At 48.2% G+C, this 21,818-nt stretch overlaps 1 protein-coding gene across 1 annotated transcript; it reads left to right on the top strand.

Annotated features, from left to right (window-relative positions):
* The first annotated feature begins 19,802 nt into the window (after positions 1-19,802).
* LOC120672277 (coiled-coil domain-containing protein 1-like) lies at positions 19,803-21,522 on the top strand. The gene is made up of 4 exons (XM_039952600.1): positions 19,803-20,501; positions 20,571-20,633; positions 21,011-21,076; positions 21,178-21,522. Exons 1-4 carry the CDS (start codon positions 20,319-20,321, stop codon positions 21,361-21,363), a joined length of 498 nt encoding a protein of 165 aa, XP_039808534.1. The 5' UTR covers positions 19,803-20,318; the 3' UTR covers positions 21,364-21,522.
* Positions 21,523-21,818: the final 296 nt, after the last annotated feature.

Here is a 21,818-nt window from a genome sequence, read left to right as displayed (position 1 = left end):
TACATCACTGTACAACTCTACGCGGTTGTTGGTGGAGAGTGTCTCCGGAACGGACGAACACAACAACAGTAATGGGCAACACGGAAGTCAAGTAACAAAGTGCTCTTTTTTCATTTCCCCAGATCCCCTTCAATGAACATTACACAGGGTATTTATAGGTGGCGTTACAACTTCAACGTACAATTACTCTATTGCACCCCTACAACGGTAATATTCCCGAAATATTCCTAGATGCGAGCGTAATTTGCCCGTTACAACTTGAGTGCGCCACAGCTCAACAGCGGGACCCACGCCGACCCCGGCATCTTCGCCGCATCCGACGAAGCTCCCGGACCCGCTGCTAAGTACTCTGCGAGACTCGTGGCACCAAGTCTTCGCTCCTCTCCATCTTCTTGCTCGTGGAACAGCGAAGACGGAACACCTCCGCGATAGCTCCTGGCGTCAGCTTTAGTCTTCCGGGTGCACCGTCTTTGCTTCCTGACCCGAAGACACGCGAAGATGGGTCACCTTTTTGCTAGTAGACCTTCGGCTCGCCCTTGACTCGATGTCTTCGCGTGCCTCCGGCGATCTGACCGAAGGTGGTGACCCCAACAGTAGCCCCTCGGAGCCTCGTCCCGATCTTGTTAGGGGCGTGGCTTCGACCTTGTGGACGCCGTCGGCGTCCCGAAGCGCCACCCTTCGGGCTGGGCGCCGTGCTGGTGGTCGTCGAAGCGCAGTCCATGTTCACCTGTAAAGAAGTTGTGCCCCCGTCGAAGAAGCCAAGTTTTTCGCTTTTGTAAACGTTAGTTCGCGCGCAAGATGGTGAATTCGAAATTTGGCGGGAGAAATTTGGTTGGCGCGAAGATATGAAAAGACCGTAAAGCCCTCGAATCGTCATGATCCTAAACGCACCGCGCGGGGCATTAGCGTCTTTTCGTCTCGCGCGCGGTGAATTTTCGCACTTGCCGTTTGCCTATAAGTAGTGGCCCTGTTATTCTTCATTTTACTTTTCACCGCCCCTGCTTCCCTGCCTCTTCGCTTCTCGATTTGCGAAGGTCCTCTCAGAGGTCGAGAGTGGAGTTCTCAGAACACTCGGAGTCTTCGGAAATGGCGCCGAAGAGGAATCAACCGGGAGATCCGACAACCACAGTCCTCGGTCTGTCCAAGATGACTTCCTCCCTCCTCGATGACCTGGCACGTCGGGGCTTCATCTCTACTGACGATGTCCATGCTCCACCACCGGGTGAGATTTCTGCACATCCCCGCCCCGATGAGGTGGTGGTCTTCCGCGATTTGTTTACCGCTGGCCTTCGGATGCCCTTGGATCCTGTGGTTGTGGATATTTTTCGTTTGTTTAGAGTGTACTTGAATCAAATGACACCTACTTCGGTGGTTCGGCTGAATCTGTATATGTGGCTGGCGAAGACCTGCCGCCTAACTCCGAGCGCTGAAGGCTTCGCTCGTGCCTTCCGAGTGCATTACCAGCCGAAAAAAATTTCAGTGGAATCAACCGGAGGTGTGGAGATATCAGCTGTTCCTCAGTACGGGTGTTATACCTTCGCATTTCACAAAAATCTTCCCAGCCCGGTCCCGGCGAGCAAGAACAAATGGGCCAACAACTGGTCCTCGTACTGGTTCTACCATAAGGTTACTTTGGACTCTGTCACGGGGACCCATCCTCTCGCCGTCGACCATATCTCTGATCTTGGTGACATTCCAAAGGCCTCCTCCAATGTCCGCACCGAAGATGAGGCTCTTCTCGCCCTTCTTCGGAAACTGTCGAAGACCTTTAGCACCCGCGACCTCGTCGAAGAGTTCGTAGCATGTGGTTGTTTTCCAGTCAAGGCCGGCTGGAGCGTCTCGTCCTGGTTAGCCGAAGACCGCTGGATCGAGGGTATTCCGGTACCTGACTTCGTGACCGTTTTCAACCTTCGGAGTGATCGTGAGTTTTCGAACCTAATCTCGTTAAGGAGGTGCAATGCTTCATGTTTTTGCTTACAGTTGTTGCTAAAACGGCGATGCAGGGGTCGACCCTACTGTCATCGAGACCCGGGCCGACGAGTTGATCGGGTCGGTGTCAAAGGACGAGTACAAAGCCCTCGCCGGCCATCTTGGTGGGGCCCGACGGAACCAGGTGTTCCACGCGTTGGGCGTCTCGGCTCCTCCTCGATCGGCAGAGTTGAAGCTTGCCAAAGGTCATGGCGGCCCGGAGAAGGCAAAGGCTCTTGAGAAAGCAAAGCGGAAAAAAACTTCTTCGTCCGCGGAGCCGAGGAAGAGAAGCCGGCTGCTCGATACCATTCTGCAGCAGTCTCCTCTGCGGAGCAAGGGGGAATCCGAAGATGGCGGAAGTGCGGACAGCAATCGTCCTCCTCTGGAGGCGGCGCCTCTTGACATCCCTCAGGTGGCGGTGCCCCTGAGGGCAGTCCGTCCCGCCCTGGATCTCGAGTTCAGCACTGCCCAGGAGAGCGAAGACGAGGGGCACGTCGAGGAGGTCAACATTGTGGCTGACTCCCCCCGCCGCTTGTCCGCCCTCGTGCAGCCCCTACTACCGGCGATGGAGCCGAAGTGTCTTCTGGAAGAAAAGGTGAAGCCGCATCCTCGTCCCGGAATACCGCATCCCCCTCCGAAGCGAAGTAGAGTGGCAGCGAAGCTTCATCGAGCTCGTCGGACGGCAGTAGTTTCTTCGTCCGCGATGCTGATCCCGAAGCTACTACTGTGGAACTCGGTGCGAAGCACAACATTGTGCTTGTTGGCGGGAAAATTGTGAAATCTCTTCGTTTTGAGAGCCGGGACCGCGAATGTGAGCTTCTGGCCGCGGCAGGCGACTCCTTCTGCTTTCCCCTCATGGAGAAGGACTTGATGGGGAACGGGGGAAAAGCATCCTGGAAAGTGCCCAAGATTTATCGCTGAAGGCCTTCGTGGCTGCGCGGTGTGCTGCTCGGCAACTGGCGGCCGAAAACAGTTCAAAAACTGCTGTTGCCGACCTGGAGGCGAAGGTGGCGTCTCTTGAGAAAGAGAAAACAGAGCTGGAGACGCGCCTCGCCAGATCCACCGAGGAGAAAAACACCCTCACCACGGAGCTCCTCGCGTCCGCTGAACGAGCGGTGAGAGTCGAGGACGCCGCCAAGGCTGCGAAGTTGCTTGCGGAAGACGCCGCGAAGCGCCGAGATACAATGCAACAGTGGCTTCGCACCTTCAAGGAGGCAATAAAGACTGGGTCGGAAAAACTGCAGGAGGAACTGCCTGACCTCCTCGCCCGTTATGGGCTTGTGGCTCTGGATATGTTCCCGGAGGGCGCCGACTCCATTGGCCTGGGCTCCTTCTTCCAGTGGCTTCGAACATGCGTCGCCATGCTGGATGCTGGGGCACACTTTCACGAAGACATCAGCGCCATGGTCACAGTCCGTACGCTCAGCGCCGCCGTGTACAGCCTCTTCCCCTCTGAAGCTGGACATGCTAGCGTTGTGACGAAGGCTCAACTTCATTCCCTTCGCGACCCCTCCTTCCGCTGGCCAGGCGAGGATACTGTCAACCCGGACGCGCTCCCTGCTTTGGCGAAGAACATCGCTGTCAGCTTCATGGAGCGTTTTTTCAAAGGTGAAGGTCGTGCCCTTGTTCAGCGCGAGGTCGAGCGGATGAAGAACCAGGTGACTTTCATTTATCTATTACTATGTTGATTCCTTGACGGAGAACTTGCTGACTTCTGAACTCCAATCTTTCAACTATAGTCTAAAGCTGATGCTATTGCGGAGCCCATTCTCCAAGAGGTTGTGCTCGTGGAAGAGAGACCTGGCGATGAGGGTGCGAACGGCGACAACGGGCGCGGCGGTGCTGATGCAGCCCCAGAGCTTCAAGACCAGACGAGGGCGTCCTCTTCCCGTCCTCCGGTTGGCGAGGTGCGAGGGTCGCAGTAGGCTGTTGTATAGGGTGTCAGTTGTAATAATTATTTTTGTACTCTAACACCTTCGGTGCCTGCGCAGGACCCTGCGTTGGCCCCTGCGCAGGCGGCCGAAGACGTTGCTCCTCACTGACTGAATCGGGGGAACTTTTATGTTGCTGGTGCGTCTTGGACGAAGTTTCATATTCGTTATCCTACGATTTCGTTCGAAGCATTCTGGGCGAATAGGGCGCGTGTGTATGATCGCCGGAACAAACAGGCGAAGCGTTTTTTTGCCGATTTCCAGCGTGATCCGGCGAAACATGCGAGGATCCTTGCTAACCGCAAGCTTCGTCGTGAAATAAAACGGATTCTTGATCCGATAGGCCTTATAATTCTCCGGCTGGTCTGCGCGAGTCGAAGCCGGAGCCAGTGGACGACGAGCCCCTGGCGCCTCACGAATTTATGTATCGAAGCAAAGGCATCTTCGCCGAGAGCTCTAGTTGACGTGCGTTGCCCTCGGTTTCAGGGGGCGACTTTGAAAAGTTTCTTCGGCAGACGGCCGAAGAGATAATAGATGCGGCGGTCCGAGACGTGATATCCGAGGTGGACTGCCTAGTCTTCGAAGAAGAGGCCTCAGATGTGAGCATGTGATTCATTTCTTCGTGCTTTCACACTAAGTGTAATTTCGCTTTGTACCTATATGTACTTTGTAATTTACTTCGTCTCCTCGGGCGATGTGTATCTTTGCTGTGTAACAACATGTAATTTGTAGTTTATTTCAACACTTCGGGCGGAGTGTATCTTCGCGGTGTATTGTGTACTTTGTAATTTATCATATTGTCAGGCGTTTCAACCTTCGATTGTGCACACGTGTGTTTTGCGAAGCGCCACCCCCCCTTTTGCACGGGAGAGGTTACACGTTTTTTTTTTGGCTGTTCATCTTCACTGGCGTCGTGCGTCTTGTTTTGCGAAGCGCCACCCCCCCTTCGCTCGACTGGCGGGGATGATGAACTCCGGCTTCTTATTGAATGTTGCATGCCTGTGGGGACTAGTGCCATCGCTTCGGCGACAGGGCTTTCCACCCGTCGCTCTGGCGGCGGGATTTTCGTTAGGGAACCTTCGGTTCTTTAGCCGGAGAGGTTCGCGCCTAGCCTTCGGTTTTCACACGACAGGACTTTCCACTCATCGCTCCGGCGACGGGATTTTTGTTAGGGGACCTTCGGCTCTTTAGCCGGAGAGGTTCGCGCCTAGCCTTCGGCTTTCGCGCGACAGGACTTTCCACCCGTCGCTCCGGCGACGGGATTTTTGTTAGAGGACCTTCGGCTCTTTAGCCGGAGAGGTTCGCGCCTAGCCTTCGGCTTTCGCGCGACAGGACTTTCCACCCGTCGCTCCGGCGACGGGATTTTTGTTTTCTGGGAAGTGGAGCTAAGGGGAGCGAAGACCTCGATTGGATTTTGCTCCTCGTGCTCACTTCTTTCAAGCGTTAACGGCTTGTTTTCCGCGCCAATGACTCCCCTCTTCGCGTTGACGAAGGGGGATAGATGCTTTTGCGCCTTTGTAACGCGCTCGTTTGTTGGGGGCTTTGTTTATATTTCACAAGGGGTTACATAGGGTCCCGCCTCGTTAAAAACCTCACACCTCCGGCGCCCGAGTGGACACTCGAAAGCTTCCCCCGTGAGGAAAAGAGTACGGGCCCTTTGGTACATTGTGCTAATTTACAGGAGAAAAGGAGAAAATTTTATTCTACGAGCCCCTTCGGTTATTTCCCTCAGGTGGCTTTTACACACTTCCCTATGCGACTTCCCTACACGCAGTATCTTTGTAGCATGTCCTTGTTCCATGAATATGGGTCTTCGGTGCCTTCTAGCGTGCGGAGTCTGCAGGCCTCCGGTCTTGCCATCGATGCGACGATAAACGGGCCTTCCCACTTGCTGTACATCTTCCCTTTCTACTTGGCCTTCGGTATTCTTCGAAGCACCAAGTCACCCTCTCTGATATTCCTGGGCTTCACCTTCTTGTTCCTCCACCTTCGCGTTTCGTCTTGGTATTTACAAAAGTTGATTGCTGCTTGTATCTTACCAGCTTCGATTGTGTCAACTGAGGGCTTGATGTCTTCTTCGATGTTTTCTGCCCCTTCGGCTGTTCTCCAGGATTTGAGCTTTATTTCCTCAGGTGTTACGGCTTCTTCGCCGTATAGGAGCTTGAACGGTGTGAACTTTGTGGTCCTAGACTCTGTCGTGTTATGAGACCACACGACCCTCGGCAGTTCGTCCACCCATTTTCCCTTCGGCAGCTCAGTGATGTTTTTCTTGATACCTGCGAAGATAATGCCGTTGGCCCTTTCCACCGCGCCGTTGGATTGCGGGTGGTAAACCGATGCGAAACATAAGTTTGTGCCAAGTTGTGTGGCGAATTGTCTGAAAGTTGCGTTGTCGATCTGTTTGCCATTATCCACTGTGACCTCCTTCGGGACGCCGAAGCGACAGACGATGTTCTGCCAGAAGAATTTTTGCAGGGCTCCTGCTGTGATGTCCCTGAGTGCTTTGGCTTCGACCCATTTGGAGAAGTATTCCACCGCCACAGCGGCGTACTTGTAGTTTCCTGGAGCTGTGGGCAACGGTCCCACTATGTCAATTCCCCATCGCGCGAGGGGCCACACCGGGGGTAGTAGCTGCACCTCGTCGGTTGGGAATTTGCTGTAGGGGGCATGCTTTTGACAGTTTGGGCACGTGCGAACCACCTCATGAGCATCTGCCACGCCTGATGGCCAATAGAAACCTTCACGGAAAGCTTTGCCGACCAGGGCCCTCGTCGCGATGTGCGAGGAACACATCCCTGCATGTATCTCTTCAAGCAGCTGTTTTCCCTCTTCGCGTGAGATGCACCTTAAGAGTGGTGCGCAGACTCCCCCTCGATATAACTCTTCACCTATGATTCTGTAGTTTCTCGCTCGAAGTGCCATTCTTTTTTCTTCCTTCTCGTCCTCCGGGACAAAGTGTCCGTGAAGATAGGCCATTATGGCGGCCCTCCAATCTTCGCTGGTTATGGCATTGATGAATTTAGCTGGTTCTTCGGCACAGTTTACAGAGGCCTGCTTTAATGTTTCGAAGAAAACATCTGGCGGTAATGGATCAAATTGTGCTGCTGCCTTCGCCAGTTGATCAGCTTGCTTATTTTTTGTTCTGGAGAAACTACGGATGCTGAACCCCAGGAAGTGTTTCTCCATGCTTCGCACTGCTGCCAAGTATTTTGCCAGCTCTGGCTTGAGAGTCCTGTTGGATTTGTTTATTTGACCTGTGATCAACTCTGAATCGGACCTGATAGTCAGTCTTCGTGCGCCCAGTGCCCTTGCTTTGCGAAGACCCAGGAGAAGGCCTTCGTATTCTGCTACATTGTTTGTGCATTCGGTGAAGTCAAGCCTTACTGCGTACTTCAGTTGTGTACCCAAAGGTGCTGTAAGAACTGCCGAGGCTCCTGCTCCATCTCTCTGGTAAGCCCCATCACACTCCAGTTGCCATATTGCTTCTATCTTCGGCTGCTCTTGCGAAGGTGCGACTGGTGTCCAGTCTGCGATAAAGTCTGCCAAGACTTGTGACTTGATTGCTGATCTGGAGACGAAGTCAATGGTGTGCTCGGCTAGTTGCGTAGCCCATTTGCCTATCCTGCCGGAGGCTTCTCTGTTCTCAAACATGTCCCGAAGTGGGAAAGATGTTGGAACCTTGATTTTGTGGCTCTGGAAGTAGTAACGCAGCTTGCGTGATGCCATGACCACCGCATATGCCATCTTCTCCATTTCTGAGTATAGCAACTTTGACCCGTTTAGGGCTTCGGAGACGAAGTATATGGGCGACTGGGTTAGTGCCCCTTCGACCATACGCTCTTCGACAAGGGCGGCACTGACGGCTGTGCCTGATGTGGAGATGTATAACAACAACTCCGCCTTCTCCGAAGGGCTGGACATGACAGCCAACTTCTCGATATACTGTTTGAGGTCTTCGAAGGCCTTCGCCTGTTCTTCGCCCCATTCAAAGTTGCCTGATCCTTTCAGCGCCTTGAAAAATGGTAGGCACTTCTCAGCTGATTTTGATATGAATCGATTTAGCGAAGCCAACCTACCCGTCAACTTTTGTACCCCCTTTCTGGTGGTCGGTGGCTTCATCCGCCTGATTGCTTCTATCTTCTCCGGATTTGCCTCCATTCCCCTTTCTGTTATCATGCATCCCAATAATTTTCCTCTTCGGACTCCGAAGACGCACTTCTCCGGGTTCAGTTTCAAGCCATGGCGGCGAAGGTTCGCGAATGTTTCGCAAAGATCTTGGATATGGTCCTCCCTCCTCTTGCTTCGGACAACGACATCATCGACATACACGGAGATACTCCTCCCCAGTTGATCTCCCAGTACCTTCTTGATCATTCTATTGAAAGTGCATCCTGCGTTGCGGAGGCCCTCCGGCATTCTCACGTAGCAATATGTCCCGAAGGGGGTAGTGAAGCCGGTCTTCTCTTTGTCCGCCTTGTTCATGAATATCTGGTGATAACCTGAGAAACAGTCCAACATGTTGAGCATCTCTGAACAAGCTGCTGCATCGACCAAGGTGTCAATTCGCGGCAGTGGGTATTCGTCCTTCGGGCACGCCTTGTTCAAGATTGTGAAGTCAATGCACATTCGCCACTTCCCGTTCTTCTTTGGTACCATTACGACGTTTGCTAGCCATTCTGGGTACTGGACTTCGCGAATGACGCCCGCGTCCAGCAACTTTTGTACCTCGGCTTGAGCCGCTTTCTGTCTCTCTTCGGACATTGATCTTTGGCCCTGCTTCACGGGTTTCGCCTCTGGACTCACCCTGAGCTCATGCTCGATGACTTCTCGATTGACCCCTCGCAGATCCGAAGAGGACCAAGCAAACACATCTTGATTGTTGCGGAGAAACTATATAAGCCTGGCCTCTTCGGCCTCTTCAAGCCCTTTTCCGATGATCACCATTCGATCAGGCACATCCTCGCACAAGGGCACCTTCTTCGTATGTTCTGCTGGGGATACACCCCCTAACTTCTCAGGCTCTTCGCAGTTTTCACCATCATTGACCTCATTTGGTGCTTCAATGACATGGACGTTCTTGTCTGAGGTTGATGCGTTGTCCTCGCACCTTCTTGCTTCTTCTTGGTTTCCGAAGACTGTGATAATTCCTCCGGCCGTGGGTAGCTTCATGCATAGGTATGACTGATGAATTACTGCTGCGAATTTGACCAAGGTGTTACGACCGAAGATTGCGTTGTAGGGATAGTTGATGTCGACCACGTCGAAGGTGATTGCTTTAGTTCTCTGTCCTGCACCTTCGCCAAACGTTACGTTGAGCTCTATCTTTCCAAGAGCTTCGATTCTCTTGCCTCTGAACCCAATGAGTGGATACTGTGACTTCTTCAGCGCTGCTTCGGTGAACCCCATTTTGACGAAACACTGCCAGACGAGGATATCTGCAGAACTCCCGTTGTCCACCAAGATTCTCCCTACATCATTCCCCGCAAAGTGCACTGAATTTTTGCCAATGTTCGCCCTTATGACGAGGGGGTCATTATGTGGGTAGTGCTGCAGTCGAAGGTCTGCCTGCGTGAAAGTTATTGGGACATGCGACCACGTTGTCCGGAAGCATCGGCCTTCGCTGACGTGGGAGACTGTTCTGAAATATTCTTTCCGCTGCTTCTTTGTCTCATGGACTGGTTCGTTGGATCCTCCGGAGATGGCATTGATTATGTTGACCCTGCTGCCCGAAGGTGTGTCGATTGCTCGCTCGGGGATCTGCCCCGGCTCTAGTTTTGGCGGTGGAGGTAAATTTGTTGTGTCGCAAGAAAGCGGTGTTGAGCTTTTGGACCATGACTGATTGTACTGTGGTGGTGGTGGTAGCATTGGAAATGATTGTTGCGGAGATGGTGCATATGGCAGTGGGTTATAATTGAAAACCGAGTACCACACTGGCCAATTTGGTGTAGGAGCCCAAGTATTTGCCGTTGTCGAAGACTGAGGCGGTATCTGCGAGGTATGATTGACTGGTTTTGCTGGCTGGGAATTCTGCCGATCAAACTCCTCTTTCCTTTCAATTGCGAAAGGGCACTCGTTTGTCCAGTGGCCTTTGTCCTTGCCGTGGAAGAAACAGAACGGAATTTTCTCCCTTCGACCACCGCTGTCCCTTCGTCCTTTGCTTTGTCGGTCTTCGCGATGGTGACGATCATCGCGGTTGGATCTTTCTTCGTGTCGGTCCCTTTCGCCTTTACCCTTGTGACGGTGTCTGTCCTCTCGGGGTCCCTCTTTGGATATGTTGTTCACTATTCTTTTCTGCCTCGGCTCATCGGCGTGCCATGGTTTCAAATGGGACCTCTCGCTGCTTCGCGATTTCTTCTGCTCGTTCTTTTCCTCGAGCCTTCTCCTCTTCGCCCGGTCGAATATGCAATATTCTTGCATTATCTCGAACAGCTTCGTGACTGTCTTTGGCTTACACCGGGATATGTATTCCCCGCATGGTCCCAGATTTATCCCCTTCACCACCGAATCGATGATGCTTTGGTCGGCAACATTGGGTGCTCTTGCGCGAAGCTTCATGACACTCTGGAGATATTGTTACAAGGTCATGCTTCCTTGCCTTAGATCGTGGAAGTTGCAAGATGTGACTTCGTCGGGCCTTACGGCGCGGAAGCTTGAACATAACTCAATGCGGAGCTGCTTCCAAGACAGAATGGTTCCCAGGGGGATGTTTGCATACCAGCGCTGCGCCAAGCCCTTCAATGCGAGGACGAGCACCTTTGCCTTGCATGCGGTGCCTCCTCCTGATGCTTCGATGGTGGCTTCGTACTTGAGGAGGAACTCTTTGGGGTCTGACTCCCCATCGAACTGAGGCAATATCGTCTGGGCCACTGTACCTCCTCCAGCTCTTCGGACAATGGCGATATCCTGTGATGGCTTCTTCGGTAACACTCTTCACCGTCTGACTCAGAATGGTCAGAGATCTCTTCGACCGGCACGAACTTCTGGCGGGACCTTGGTGGTTCTTGCTGTCGCGGGTTGGCGACGACTGCCTTCCTCTGGGGTGGTCTTGGTGGAGCCTGCAATTGCTCCAGCTGCAGCCTCTGGCACGGAGCTTCTCCTGCATCGCCTTGCAGCGAAGCTCCTCCTCCTTCAGCTTGTTGTACTGCTCTTGACGCTCTGCTTCGGTGAGCATGGTCTGCTTCCCCTTCGCCCTTGTCATCACTTGTGGCTCCGACGGTCCTGATTCCAATGCCTGCTGCTGAACCCTTCGTGCCTCTTCGATGCGAGCATCGATGCGACGCATCGCAGCGATGTCTTCGGCTGTGACGCCGATGTCCAGAAGGTTGATTTCAAGCTGGCCATCTGCGAGGGCTTCGACGGAGACGCCGTCGCTGCTAGCCCCGTTCGCCTGTGTTGCTGCTGCTTCGCCCTGCGAGGGCGTCGTCATCGTCGTTTCCTCCGAAGTGGCTCCGGTGGTCCCTCTCTTCTTCGTTGCCGCCATGTGGTGTATCGAACCGACGGGTGGGCGCCAAACTGTTGGAGGAGAGTGTCTCCGGAACGGACGAACACAACAACAGTAATGGGCAACACGGAAGTCAAGTAACAAAGTGCTCTTTTTTCATTTCCCCAGATCCCCTTCAATGCGCATTACACAGGGTATTTATAGGTGGCGTTACAACTTCAACGTACAATTACTCTATTGCACCCCTACAACGGTAATATTCCCGGAATATTCCTAGATGCGAGCGTAATTTGCCCGTTACAACTTGAGTGCGCCACAGCTCAGCAGCGGGACCCACGCCGACCCCGGCATCTTCGCCTCATCCGACGAAGCTCCCGGACCCGCTGCTAAGTACTCTGCGAGACTCGTGTCACCAAGTCTTCGCTCCTCTCCGTCTTCTTGCTCGTGGAACAGCGAAGACGGAACACCTCCGCGATAGCTCCTAGCGTCAGCTTCAGTCTTTCGGGTGCACCGTCTTCGCTTCCTGACCCGAAGACACATGAAGATGGGTCACCTTTTGCTGGTAGACCTTCGGCTCGCCCTTGACTCGATGTCTTCGCGTGCCTCCGGTGATCTGACCGAAGGTGGTGACCCCAACAGCGGTAATGGGCAGTGAAGCGCCACTATCACGAGAATAACAACTAAAACCCACACAACGACATTAACTACGAAGAGGTCATCAGAGTCTTGCACCATACGGAGCTTTCTGCGGGTGACCCTATCCACAGTCAAGGTTGGGTGCAGGACGGAACCCCTACTCAACGTCTTCGGGAACGTAGTCTGGATCTTCCTCTGTAAAAATTAAGAATGGGGTGAGTACAAACGTACTCAGCAAGTCCAACCACACCCACGAAGGGGGTATAAACAGAATATCATGCACCGGGTAAATCAAGGGTAAGGCTATGGCTTAATTTGCGGAAAACTAATCTTTATGCATGGGTTTATTTGAAAGAAAGGGGTTTTCAAAAGCCATTATCTTGCACTGAGTAACACGTAGGGTTGATCCACACATGTGTAACACCCATGTGTTAATTAGGGTGCTAATTACGTGTTTAATCACTAATCATGGCATAAGCATGTCATTAGCGCTAATCGCGTTCGCATAGTAAACATCCAATTAGCCGTTTTCGATCCCGTTTTTCTCCCTAATCCGAGCTTCGAATCAACTTTCGCCCAAAACAAAAGTTGTAGACCTTCTCGTCCTCTACAACTCTTATTTTGGTCAAATATCAAGTTGTTATATGAAAATTTGAGTTTTGGGAGGTCAAACGTGAGACAAATTTTGGTCAAATGGATCACTGTGCTGCACTGCTCTCCACTGTGTCGCCGCGGCGCCCATACCGGCGACTGTCATCGTCGACGAGCTCCTCCACGCATCGATCATCCCGGTGATCCTCGTTCTCCGCGTGCGTCGCCTTATCCACCGCGAGCACTGGAAGCTTCTCATCCCTTCCCGTCTCTTCATCGCTTTCCTCGAGCTCGCGCGAGCAATGCACGAGCTGAGCCCGCCACCGCTCGCCATGCCAGCCCTCCCCATCGCCCTCGCTTCGTTTCTTCACGCCCCAACCCTCCTCGCCTCGCCCCACACCCACACCGCACAGCCCCGACCTCGATCAGGCCATTCCCCGGCCAGAATCGGGCCGCCGCCACCATCCACCATCGTCGTCCGCCCCCGAAGCTTCGCCCTCGCCATTGAACTCCTCTCTCCGGCCGTCCTCCGCCCGATTCAAGCCCGTGGTGAGCTTCCCCGCAAGCCCCTCCTGCTCCCCGGCCCTTTTTCCCCTCGATTTCGCGACCGCCGGCGTCGGAACGCCGCTGCGCCGCCGTGGCCGCCGCGGGCCCCCCTGCGCGTGCCCGCACGCCTCCGCGCCGCCGCGGGCCTCCGCGCCGCTTCGCCCTGAGCGCGCCTCTACGCCGCCCTGCGCGCGCCCCTACCCCACCGCTCCGCCCTGACCGTGGCCCTGGCCGCCCCGCCGCCGGGCCGTGGCCACGGCCATGGCGCTCGCGCGGGGCAGAGCAGGGGAGGGTGTTGGGAGCTGGGCTCCCACTGGTATGTGGGGCCCGGCTGTCAGCCCCCCTTTAGGGTTTTCTTTATTATTTATTTCGGCTGAAAATTTTTAAAATGTGTAGAAAAATATAGAAAAATGTGAAAATGCAAACTAAATGTTTTTGGGTTGCTTAGACCAAGATCTTCAGAGGAAAAATACTCGTGCTTGTGAAATGTCACTTTTGCCCCTGCTGAAATTTTGGTTTGTGTTTAAGCTAGTTTATTTAATACCGGTTGTTTTGTTGCTCTAAAAATTATGAAATTTATTCAGTAAATTACTCTTGGTATGTGTAGTGCACTGAAAAATTTTCAGGTGCATAGCCTATGTGTATGTTTGCGGATCTTTTATTGCTTGATTTTTCCTTCTAGGGCTAAAAGAAATACCTTTCTATATCAATAAATGTTGGTAATTTATTTATGCACTCCTTATCAGTAGTTTTTCATGATAGATAAGTTGTGCTACCAGATCCTTGCGGCATGTTAAGTTTTTGTGTTTAACTAGTTCCTAGTTGTTGTCTTCCTTTATTTTTTTCGCCGTTGCTAAGCATTGCCTTATTGCTTCTTCTTGTTTATGGTTTGCGCCTAGCTTTCTTAAAGCAAGTTTAGTAGTGTTGTTGATAGGAAATACTTCAGGCTAAACTAGGTTGAAAACTGAAACCTCTTAGCAGCACCAAGTCGTTTCTTTTTGCTTGATAGGTGATTGCCAGTCGTATCTTCTTTTCATCGTATTGCATTGCTTGAAATGCATCACATCATGAGCACTCATGCATCGTACTGTGTTCTAACTGTTGCATGGAAATACTCTTGCTTGTGAAATGTCACTTTTGCCCCTGCTAAAATTTTGGTTTGTGTTTAAGCTAGTTTATTTAATACTGGTTGTTTCGTTGCTCTAAAAATTATGAAATTTATTCAGTAAATTACTCTTGGTATGTGTAGTGCACTGAAAAATTTTCAAGTGCATAGCCTATGTGCATGTTTGCGGATCTTTTATTGCTTGATTTTTCCTTCTAGGGCTAAAAGAAATACCTTTCTATATCAATAAATGTTGGTAATTTATTTATGAACTCCTTATCAGTAGTTTTTCATGATAGATAAGTTGTGCTACCAGATCCTTGCGGCATGTTAAGTTTTTGTGTTTAACTAGTTCCTAGTTGTTGTCTTCCTTTATTTTTTTCGCCGTTGCTAAGCATTGCCTTATTGCTTCTTCTTGTTTATGGTTTGCGCCTAGCGTTCTTAAAGCAAGTTTAGTAGTGTTGTTGATAGGAAACACTTCAGGCTAAACTAGGTTGAAAACTGAACCCTCTTAGCAGCACCAAGTCATTTCTTTTTGCTCGATAGGCGAAGCCGTCTACGAGGTAGTCGCTGAGCCGATCCCGGAGCCACAAGCAGGGGAACCGCAAGCCAAAGCAGCCGCCAAGCCAGATCCAGAAGACCTCGCTAACCCCGCTGACTTGCAAGGCAAGCCCCGGAGCATAACCCTAATTTAAGTATTCAATGTTTATTTAAGTATTTGTGCATTTAAGTTTTAGGAGTTGTATGAAACTCTAGTATGCATATTTTCCCTAGGTACGTGCGAGTCCATACTAGTGTGCAGGTGTCATTAGCAATGCTTTGCTAAGTAGGATCTCGGTAAAAATCGAGTGATTACTGTCACTCGCGAGTTTTAGGATCTTGATTCCTTAGCGAGCTATGGCTTTGAAATGAGTTGATGAGTAAAGAGAAATGGAGACCGGGCGGAGATGAGTTGGATCTGGATATGAAAGGAATGGAAAGTAGCCTCCGCCTATGTCGATTGAGGACCGTACCGTTGTTGGCTGTGCTGACCAAGTTTGAACAGTACTAACCACATGCCGGAAGTAGGAGGTAGTCGAAACCGGTAAGCTAATTACCCGATTTGCAACGAAACTTTGAATCGCAACCCGCTACTCTGGGAGTGGGATGATGGCGGGTGTTGGAGTGTATGTCGCCTCCGGGTTCTCCGGGAGTTCGCCGTGAGGGGCCCTTCACCCGGGTTTTGGCAGGCGTGATTCAGACGTCGGGGTAAAGAGGGGAACGGTTGATGTGTGTGACCCGACGGGGTTTACGCGTGTCGTGTGAGTTAGGTACACCTTGCAAGGTTAAATCGGATCGATTCGCCGTCTCTCTCGGTTGAGAGAACCTTGGTCACTTCGTCACATCGTAGTAAAGGATGAAATGAGAATGAGTTGAAGGCGTTTGAATGGTTTTAATACAGGTTTAATGTGATCAACCAGGTGTGCTCTAGATGTTCAGGCTAATCTAGTTGTTACTTGTCAAACGAATTGTAGCTAAAATATTGAAAGTAAGGATCCAGCATTAGTAGCTTTTCTGCAAAACAAACCTAGAGCCAAAAGCCTGCATGTCTAGAAGTCGGCTAAGTATATACAATAGTCGAGTAAGCCTTGCTGAGTATTAGTATACTCAGGGTTGTTGTTGTAACCCTCCTGAGCAGGTTGTGTCTCCGCTAACTTCGAGGAGGTCTGTACGTCCTGGATTGGACAACCGCTTCCTCCGGGTTGGACCGTCGAGTGGGCCCCATCTTCCCCGTGAAGATCGGGCAAGTTGGCATCACATCGGTGGGCAGGATGTCACCTTGTATCGTCATCGTGGTTACCGTATTGTATTTCGAACTCGGTTTTTAAATTTCCGTTGTGTGTTTGAACTCTGTCGTTTGTATTTAAAGCTTTTATGTAAGATCAGTGTTGTAAATTAATTTGAAATTCTCTATATGCTTGTATCACCTGTGCGAGTCTTCTAGTACAATTATGATCCTGGAGTACAGTAGTTTAATCGGGATTTACCCGATAGCCTGCCAGATTACACTGTTTTAAGTGCACAGTAACATGATTAAGTATTAAGATAATGGTTAGTGCATTTAAGCCGGTTTAATTTAGGTGGTGCTGCTACAACAGGATCCCAATTTTAAATTGCTACCGGACTCCTCGTCCGCCGTAGCACATGGCACAGCTGCCGGACACTTTTCCAAAACAACTTACGCCAATCCATCCCTTCCCAGAAGAAATGCTAGTTGTGTGACCAAACCGCAACTTTACCCACAAGCGGGGTACCACAGCACGATCACCTTAGTGTCGGTGCAGATCCCAACAAAGACATTACCCATCTTAGCTAGACTTGATTAGCCACCACGGGATCCACCAAGGGGCCACTGACCTATCACTGAGGTTTAACCAGGGCATAAGTCACACAGAGCTTATCCCTTCTCCTTGATCACCCGTTGCGCTCAGCTCTCCTGAGGCTATCAAACTAACTAGTGGGGTTTATGCTAAGCCGTTACCCATACAACGGTCGAGTGGTTTGCACGATAGTGGAGTTAGGCAAGATGACACACCAACTCGGTCCTTAATTGTGACAAGATGGATATCTCCCTTCGTCGCTCAACCACACAAGTACGAGCACACCATTTGGCAAATCACACATAAGTGCCATCCATCCCGTCTAAACTCATCTTTCGAAAATTCCACAATTTTCCCTTCCCACACACACACATTTTCTTTTTATAAAACAAGTGGTACCGTTTTTAAGGTCCTAAGCGTTCTAGCAGCGATTAACATCCAAATAGAATAAATCATATTCAGACATTAATCTAGGTGGTCAAGGAATGATTATAACAAATCAAGGGGTGGCTATCCAACCATGTTTTCAGCAATCAAAATATATGTAGTTTTGTAAAACAGGCCAATAGGTTGTGTTTATAAAAACTGGGACAAAACATGCATCAAAGGATGAGATTGAACTTGCCGTTCTCAAAGCCTTCTGGGAAGTCCTGATCAAGGTACTGTCCTTCGGGTTTGGGGTCGCGGAACTAGTCCTCGTTCACTTACTCGCAGTACTGCTCGTCGACGGGTTCTCCCTCGTTCATACCGTGATCTACGACGCACACAAGCAAGCACACAATCAAGAAAAAGAAAAATAAATAAAGGTTTTATCGCTGAGCTCGAATCGGAAATAATTAAGATATGGAGACAGGAGTAATATTTCTGGGTGGTTTTCTAATGGCATGGCCAAAATTATGTTAAGAAGGGCGTGGTAAAGTTTCAGGTCGATCGGAGATTGTTTGGCGCATGAAATGATAAGTTAACGGGGTGTTTAGGGCTAAACGGTGGTTCAGGGACTTGTTTGTAATTAGTGACAGGCTTGATTATAATTTTTGGAAAGATCAGGGAGGCCCTAGAAAATAGGTAGGGGTCTATTTATAAATAAGTTATATAGTGGAAGGGTTTGTTTTGGAATATAATAAAGGAGGGGGTTTCTTTTGCAAAATGGTTAGAAACGCTACTAGAAACCTAACTTAGGCTGACAGGCTAGTACAATGGCCGACAGGCTATTGGGGAAACTGTAGATGTCCAACGGTTAAGATGTCGCCGATGGTTAAAAGTTGAACAGTCGGTGTTTGTAACCGATAGCTGACGATCCAATGATTTCCCGTGGGTCTGATGTTAACCAGTCAGGCATTAGATCAAATGACCTAGAGGGCTATGTATTTGCCAACCGTTTCTACATGACACACGGTAAATAGACATGATAGCCAACATTTACACAATCACCTACAGTTTTAAAAGGATGGTAGGCTATTCATGAACTATAGCCGATGGTTACTCGTTGACCCGTTGGCTTTTATGTTGAATGGCCGATGGTTCGATCCCTTTTGTCAATAGTAATATTTTCACACATGGTGATTAGCAACATTGGCCAATGGGTGTTTATGTAACTCCCGACTATTATTAGTTGTAGTGGTTGATGGTCATGACCATATCCTTATATATAGTCCATGTAATGCATATTTGTTTCCTTATTCTTTTTTATTTACATTGCAGGGATTATTCATATGATTGTTTGCAAAGCTATCATTAATTATTCATATGCTTTTGAGTTTTTCATTGGATAAAATTTAATATTATCCTTATTTTTGTGCATCTAACTACACTAGCCACTCTGTTATGGAGATTCTCCATGCAGCTTATTTGGTTGTAGCTTTCTTGCAAGTATCCTATGAAAAATGCCCATTTAGTTTTTTTAGGGAAAAATGCCCATTTAGTTCAAGTCTTATCAAACTTGGCGTTCTACGAGCACCAACGATTTACATTAGAATAGTTTAACTGAAGTTTTATTTATTTGATTCTATATATGCAATATCAAATTTTGCTTAAATATTTTAGTAAATAAGAAGAATTATTTCACCAAGATGTAACTAAATTATTAAACTCCAAAGTACTAGAGGCATGAAACTATATTAATTAGCCCTAGCTTGACGGCTTTACCGGATCGATGAAGCCAAAGGTTCAAAACTGAAATCCTAATTCTTCGCATCAAAATAAGTCAAAGTATATTGCTATATGTATGTACTTCATATATGAAATATTAGTACTACTGCATTTATTGAATTGCTGTCAAGAATTTTTCCAAGAAGTAAATCAGACATGGGCACCAAATAAGCAACATGAAAAAGTTAGGTCCAGGAAAAAAAAGAAATATATTGCTATATGTATGTGCTTCGTATATGAAATATTAGTTTTGCTGCATTCTTTGAAGGCAACGTATCTAGTGCAAACCAAGGACCTCGTGTAAACCCGTGCAAACCTACTAAACAAAGTTTCAAAAAATTCTGAAAAAAATCATGAATGTGCTTCTCAGCTTAACTCATCTATATATAAAATTTCATGGTAAAATTCGTCTTACTCTAGAAGTTACAAAAAATACAAATTTTCTGACAACAATAATGGTTCAAATGCATCTCAAATTTGCCTTTTTTGTAACTTCTAGAGTAAGACGAATTTGACCATGAAATTTTATATATAGATGATGTAATCTGAGAAGCACATTCATGATTTTTTTCAGAATTTTTTGAAACTTTGTTTAGTAAGTTTGCACGGGTTTGCACGAGGTCCTTGGTTTGCACTAGATATGTTCCCTTCTTTGAATTGTTGTTAAAGAATTTTTTCTAGAAGTAAATCAAAAATAGGCACCGGATAAGCAACATAAAAATGTTAGGTCCAAGAAAAAAAATAAGACGGCACCAGGATCGAAAACAGGACCAATTAAATCCCAAGAGTGCATGCGACCAACTCAACAACAACCAAATCTTGACATGGTGTGGGATATAAAAATATATATACTAATATATGGTAGTTAATTAAATATAAATCTGCAAGGGAAGTAGAGGCGGCGGACGGAGCAATTTTAGCGCGCAACGAAAACTTTGCCGCGCCCAATCTCTCCACCACTTCCCTATGATCACGCCCGCCTTCTGTCAGACCGTTCCTTCCTAAAAAGCCTTTTCACCTCCTCCAATCTAATCTAATCTAATCTAATCCTCTTCTCGTCTGGCGGCTAGCAGCTGGCGGCTGGTGTGCTATTGTGTGGTTGCCCAGAGATCAAACAGGAGATCATTATTGGCTTCAAGGGAAAAGCAAGAAATCAAGTCTCCCTCTCATCCCGTCTTATCTGTTTACCATCCCCCTGCTGTCTTTTCTCTTTGTGATGATTTAAGTTTCCATTGTTGTGCTGCGATTTTTTTTGCGGGTATGTGCTGCGATTGTTTGTGGGTAATTTGATAACCCAATGGTTAAACGTGGCTATCTCTGATCCTTGGTTATGGCAGATTGTTTGCATATATATCATGTATGAACGAATTTAGTTAGGGTTCTTATTCAATCTGTACTTTTTGAGCTTTCACGTGTGCAATAGTTTGATGCTAATATTGCCTACCTGGTGCTATAATTGATCTGTCTCATAAATCATTGGTTAATTGGTGGAACAGTATGGTGAAAGTGTAACAAAGAACAGAGATCACTATACACTGAGTGCATAGGTGGTTCTTAGGAGCTGCTCTGTCATATATGAATGTGTGGGTAGAATGCCACATGGCAAGCTGGGAATTGCTGATGGGGCAATTAGCATTAGTGAGAAGGAAACAATTAAGACAAGGAAGAGGTGTGCACAACCGAATACTACTGCTAGAGAGAAGCGGCTTGAAAGGGAGAATAAAGAGCTCCGAAAGGAAAATGATCGTTATCAGGAGCTTCAACGTGTTGTGCGGGTAATATGTGTTGTTAATAACTATATGCTTAAAAAGATGTAACTGTTGCTAATATTCAAGTGTTAATAGGCTCTGGCTGCTAAAGGGGGAATGGATTATGATGCATTAGCTAAGGAAACTGTACCTAACTTGGTAAGTTAAGCTCTGAATTTTTCTATCACATAAAGGCTATAGTACATTCTAATATGGTCCTGAACTAGCATTCAAATAACTATATCCTATCATTCTAGAAAATAATACTCTCAGCTTTTTGTGTGACTACAAGATCTAAACCCTTAACTTGAGCTAAAAATCTTTAGTCCCTGGTATTTATGTACAAAATTTAGGATGGAATGCTCCCAGATCTCATTTTCTTAGATAGTTGGAACTTGAATAAATTTAGTCTCAAGCACACATATGGTTAAAACAAACTAAGATATCACACTAGTTGTTTATCTTTGTATTTTATTCCGTCCATCTCAGTTTATTGCCAAAAAGCTAAAGGTGCATACTAATATGCTGACCTGCAGGATGCTGAATTTGAGGATGCAGTCTCACAGGAGCATGATGGAATTGGTCATGATATATCTGGACAGGTTCGTATTAACTGTGCAAACAATGTGTTCATGTAATAGCCAAGATTGTTGTAACAATTGGAATACAAGCAAGTTTTGCGCTTACACATAATTTTATATAGGAAAACATTGATAGAATAGACTGCCGTGATGAGGACAATGAAGGATACAATGATAATGATGAAGGATACAACGTTGATGATGAAGGATACAACGATGATGATGAAGGATACATGGACAATGAAGATGACGAGAATTATCGCAACTATGGTAGGGACAGTGATGATGAGGATTACAACCTTTGGTGACGAGGACATACTTTTCTTTTCCTCGCTGGAGATCATATGCCGCAAATGAAAGCTGGTGTTGCACTTTGGAGTTGGATGACGTTGTGGGCCTTAAGCCATATTGATAGTAGTATCTTAGTCAAGTATTTTTATTATTTACATTAGTAACTTATCGAATTATGCCATTTGCCACTTTTAGAGTATATGTGTACCTTTCTTCCGTACTTGTTACTATACAATATTAAATGCAATTTCTGAAATGCTACAAATTTTCACTATTAAGCATTTGCAATTGATCCTCATGATCACATATTAGTTTTACGTGTCTGAAAATAATCTTAAGCTGGATGGATATCTCAAAATGGTTGGATATTTATATTGCCGATGGTCAAATTATATGTTGGATACTCGAAACCCGACGGTCCAATGGAACTGTCCTATTTTGTTATAGCCAAGGGGAATATAAAACCCTTATA

Source organism: Panicum virgatum, chromosome 5N (assembly GCF_016808335.1).
Source record: "Panicum virgatum strain AP13 chromosome 5N, P.virgatum_v5, whole genome shotgun sequence".
Classification (NCBI taxonomy): domain Eukaryota; kingdom Viridiplantae; phylum Streptophyta; class Magnoliopsida; order Poales; family Poaceae; genus Panicum; species Panicum virgatum.
Note: the sequence above shows the minus strand (reverse complement) of the source record. Positions and strands in the feature narration are given on the sequence as shown.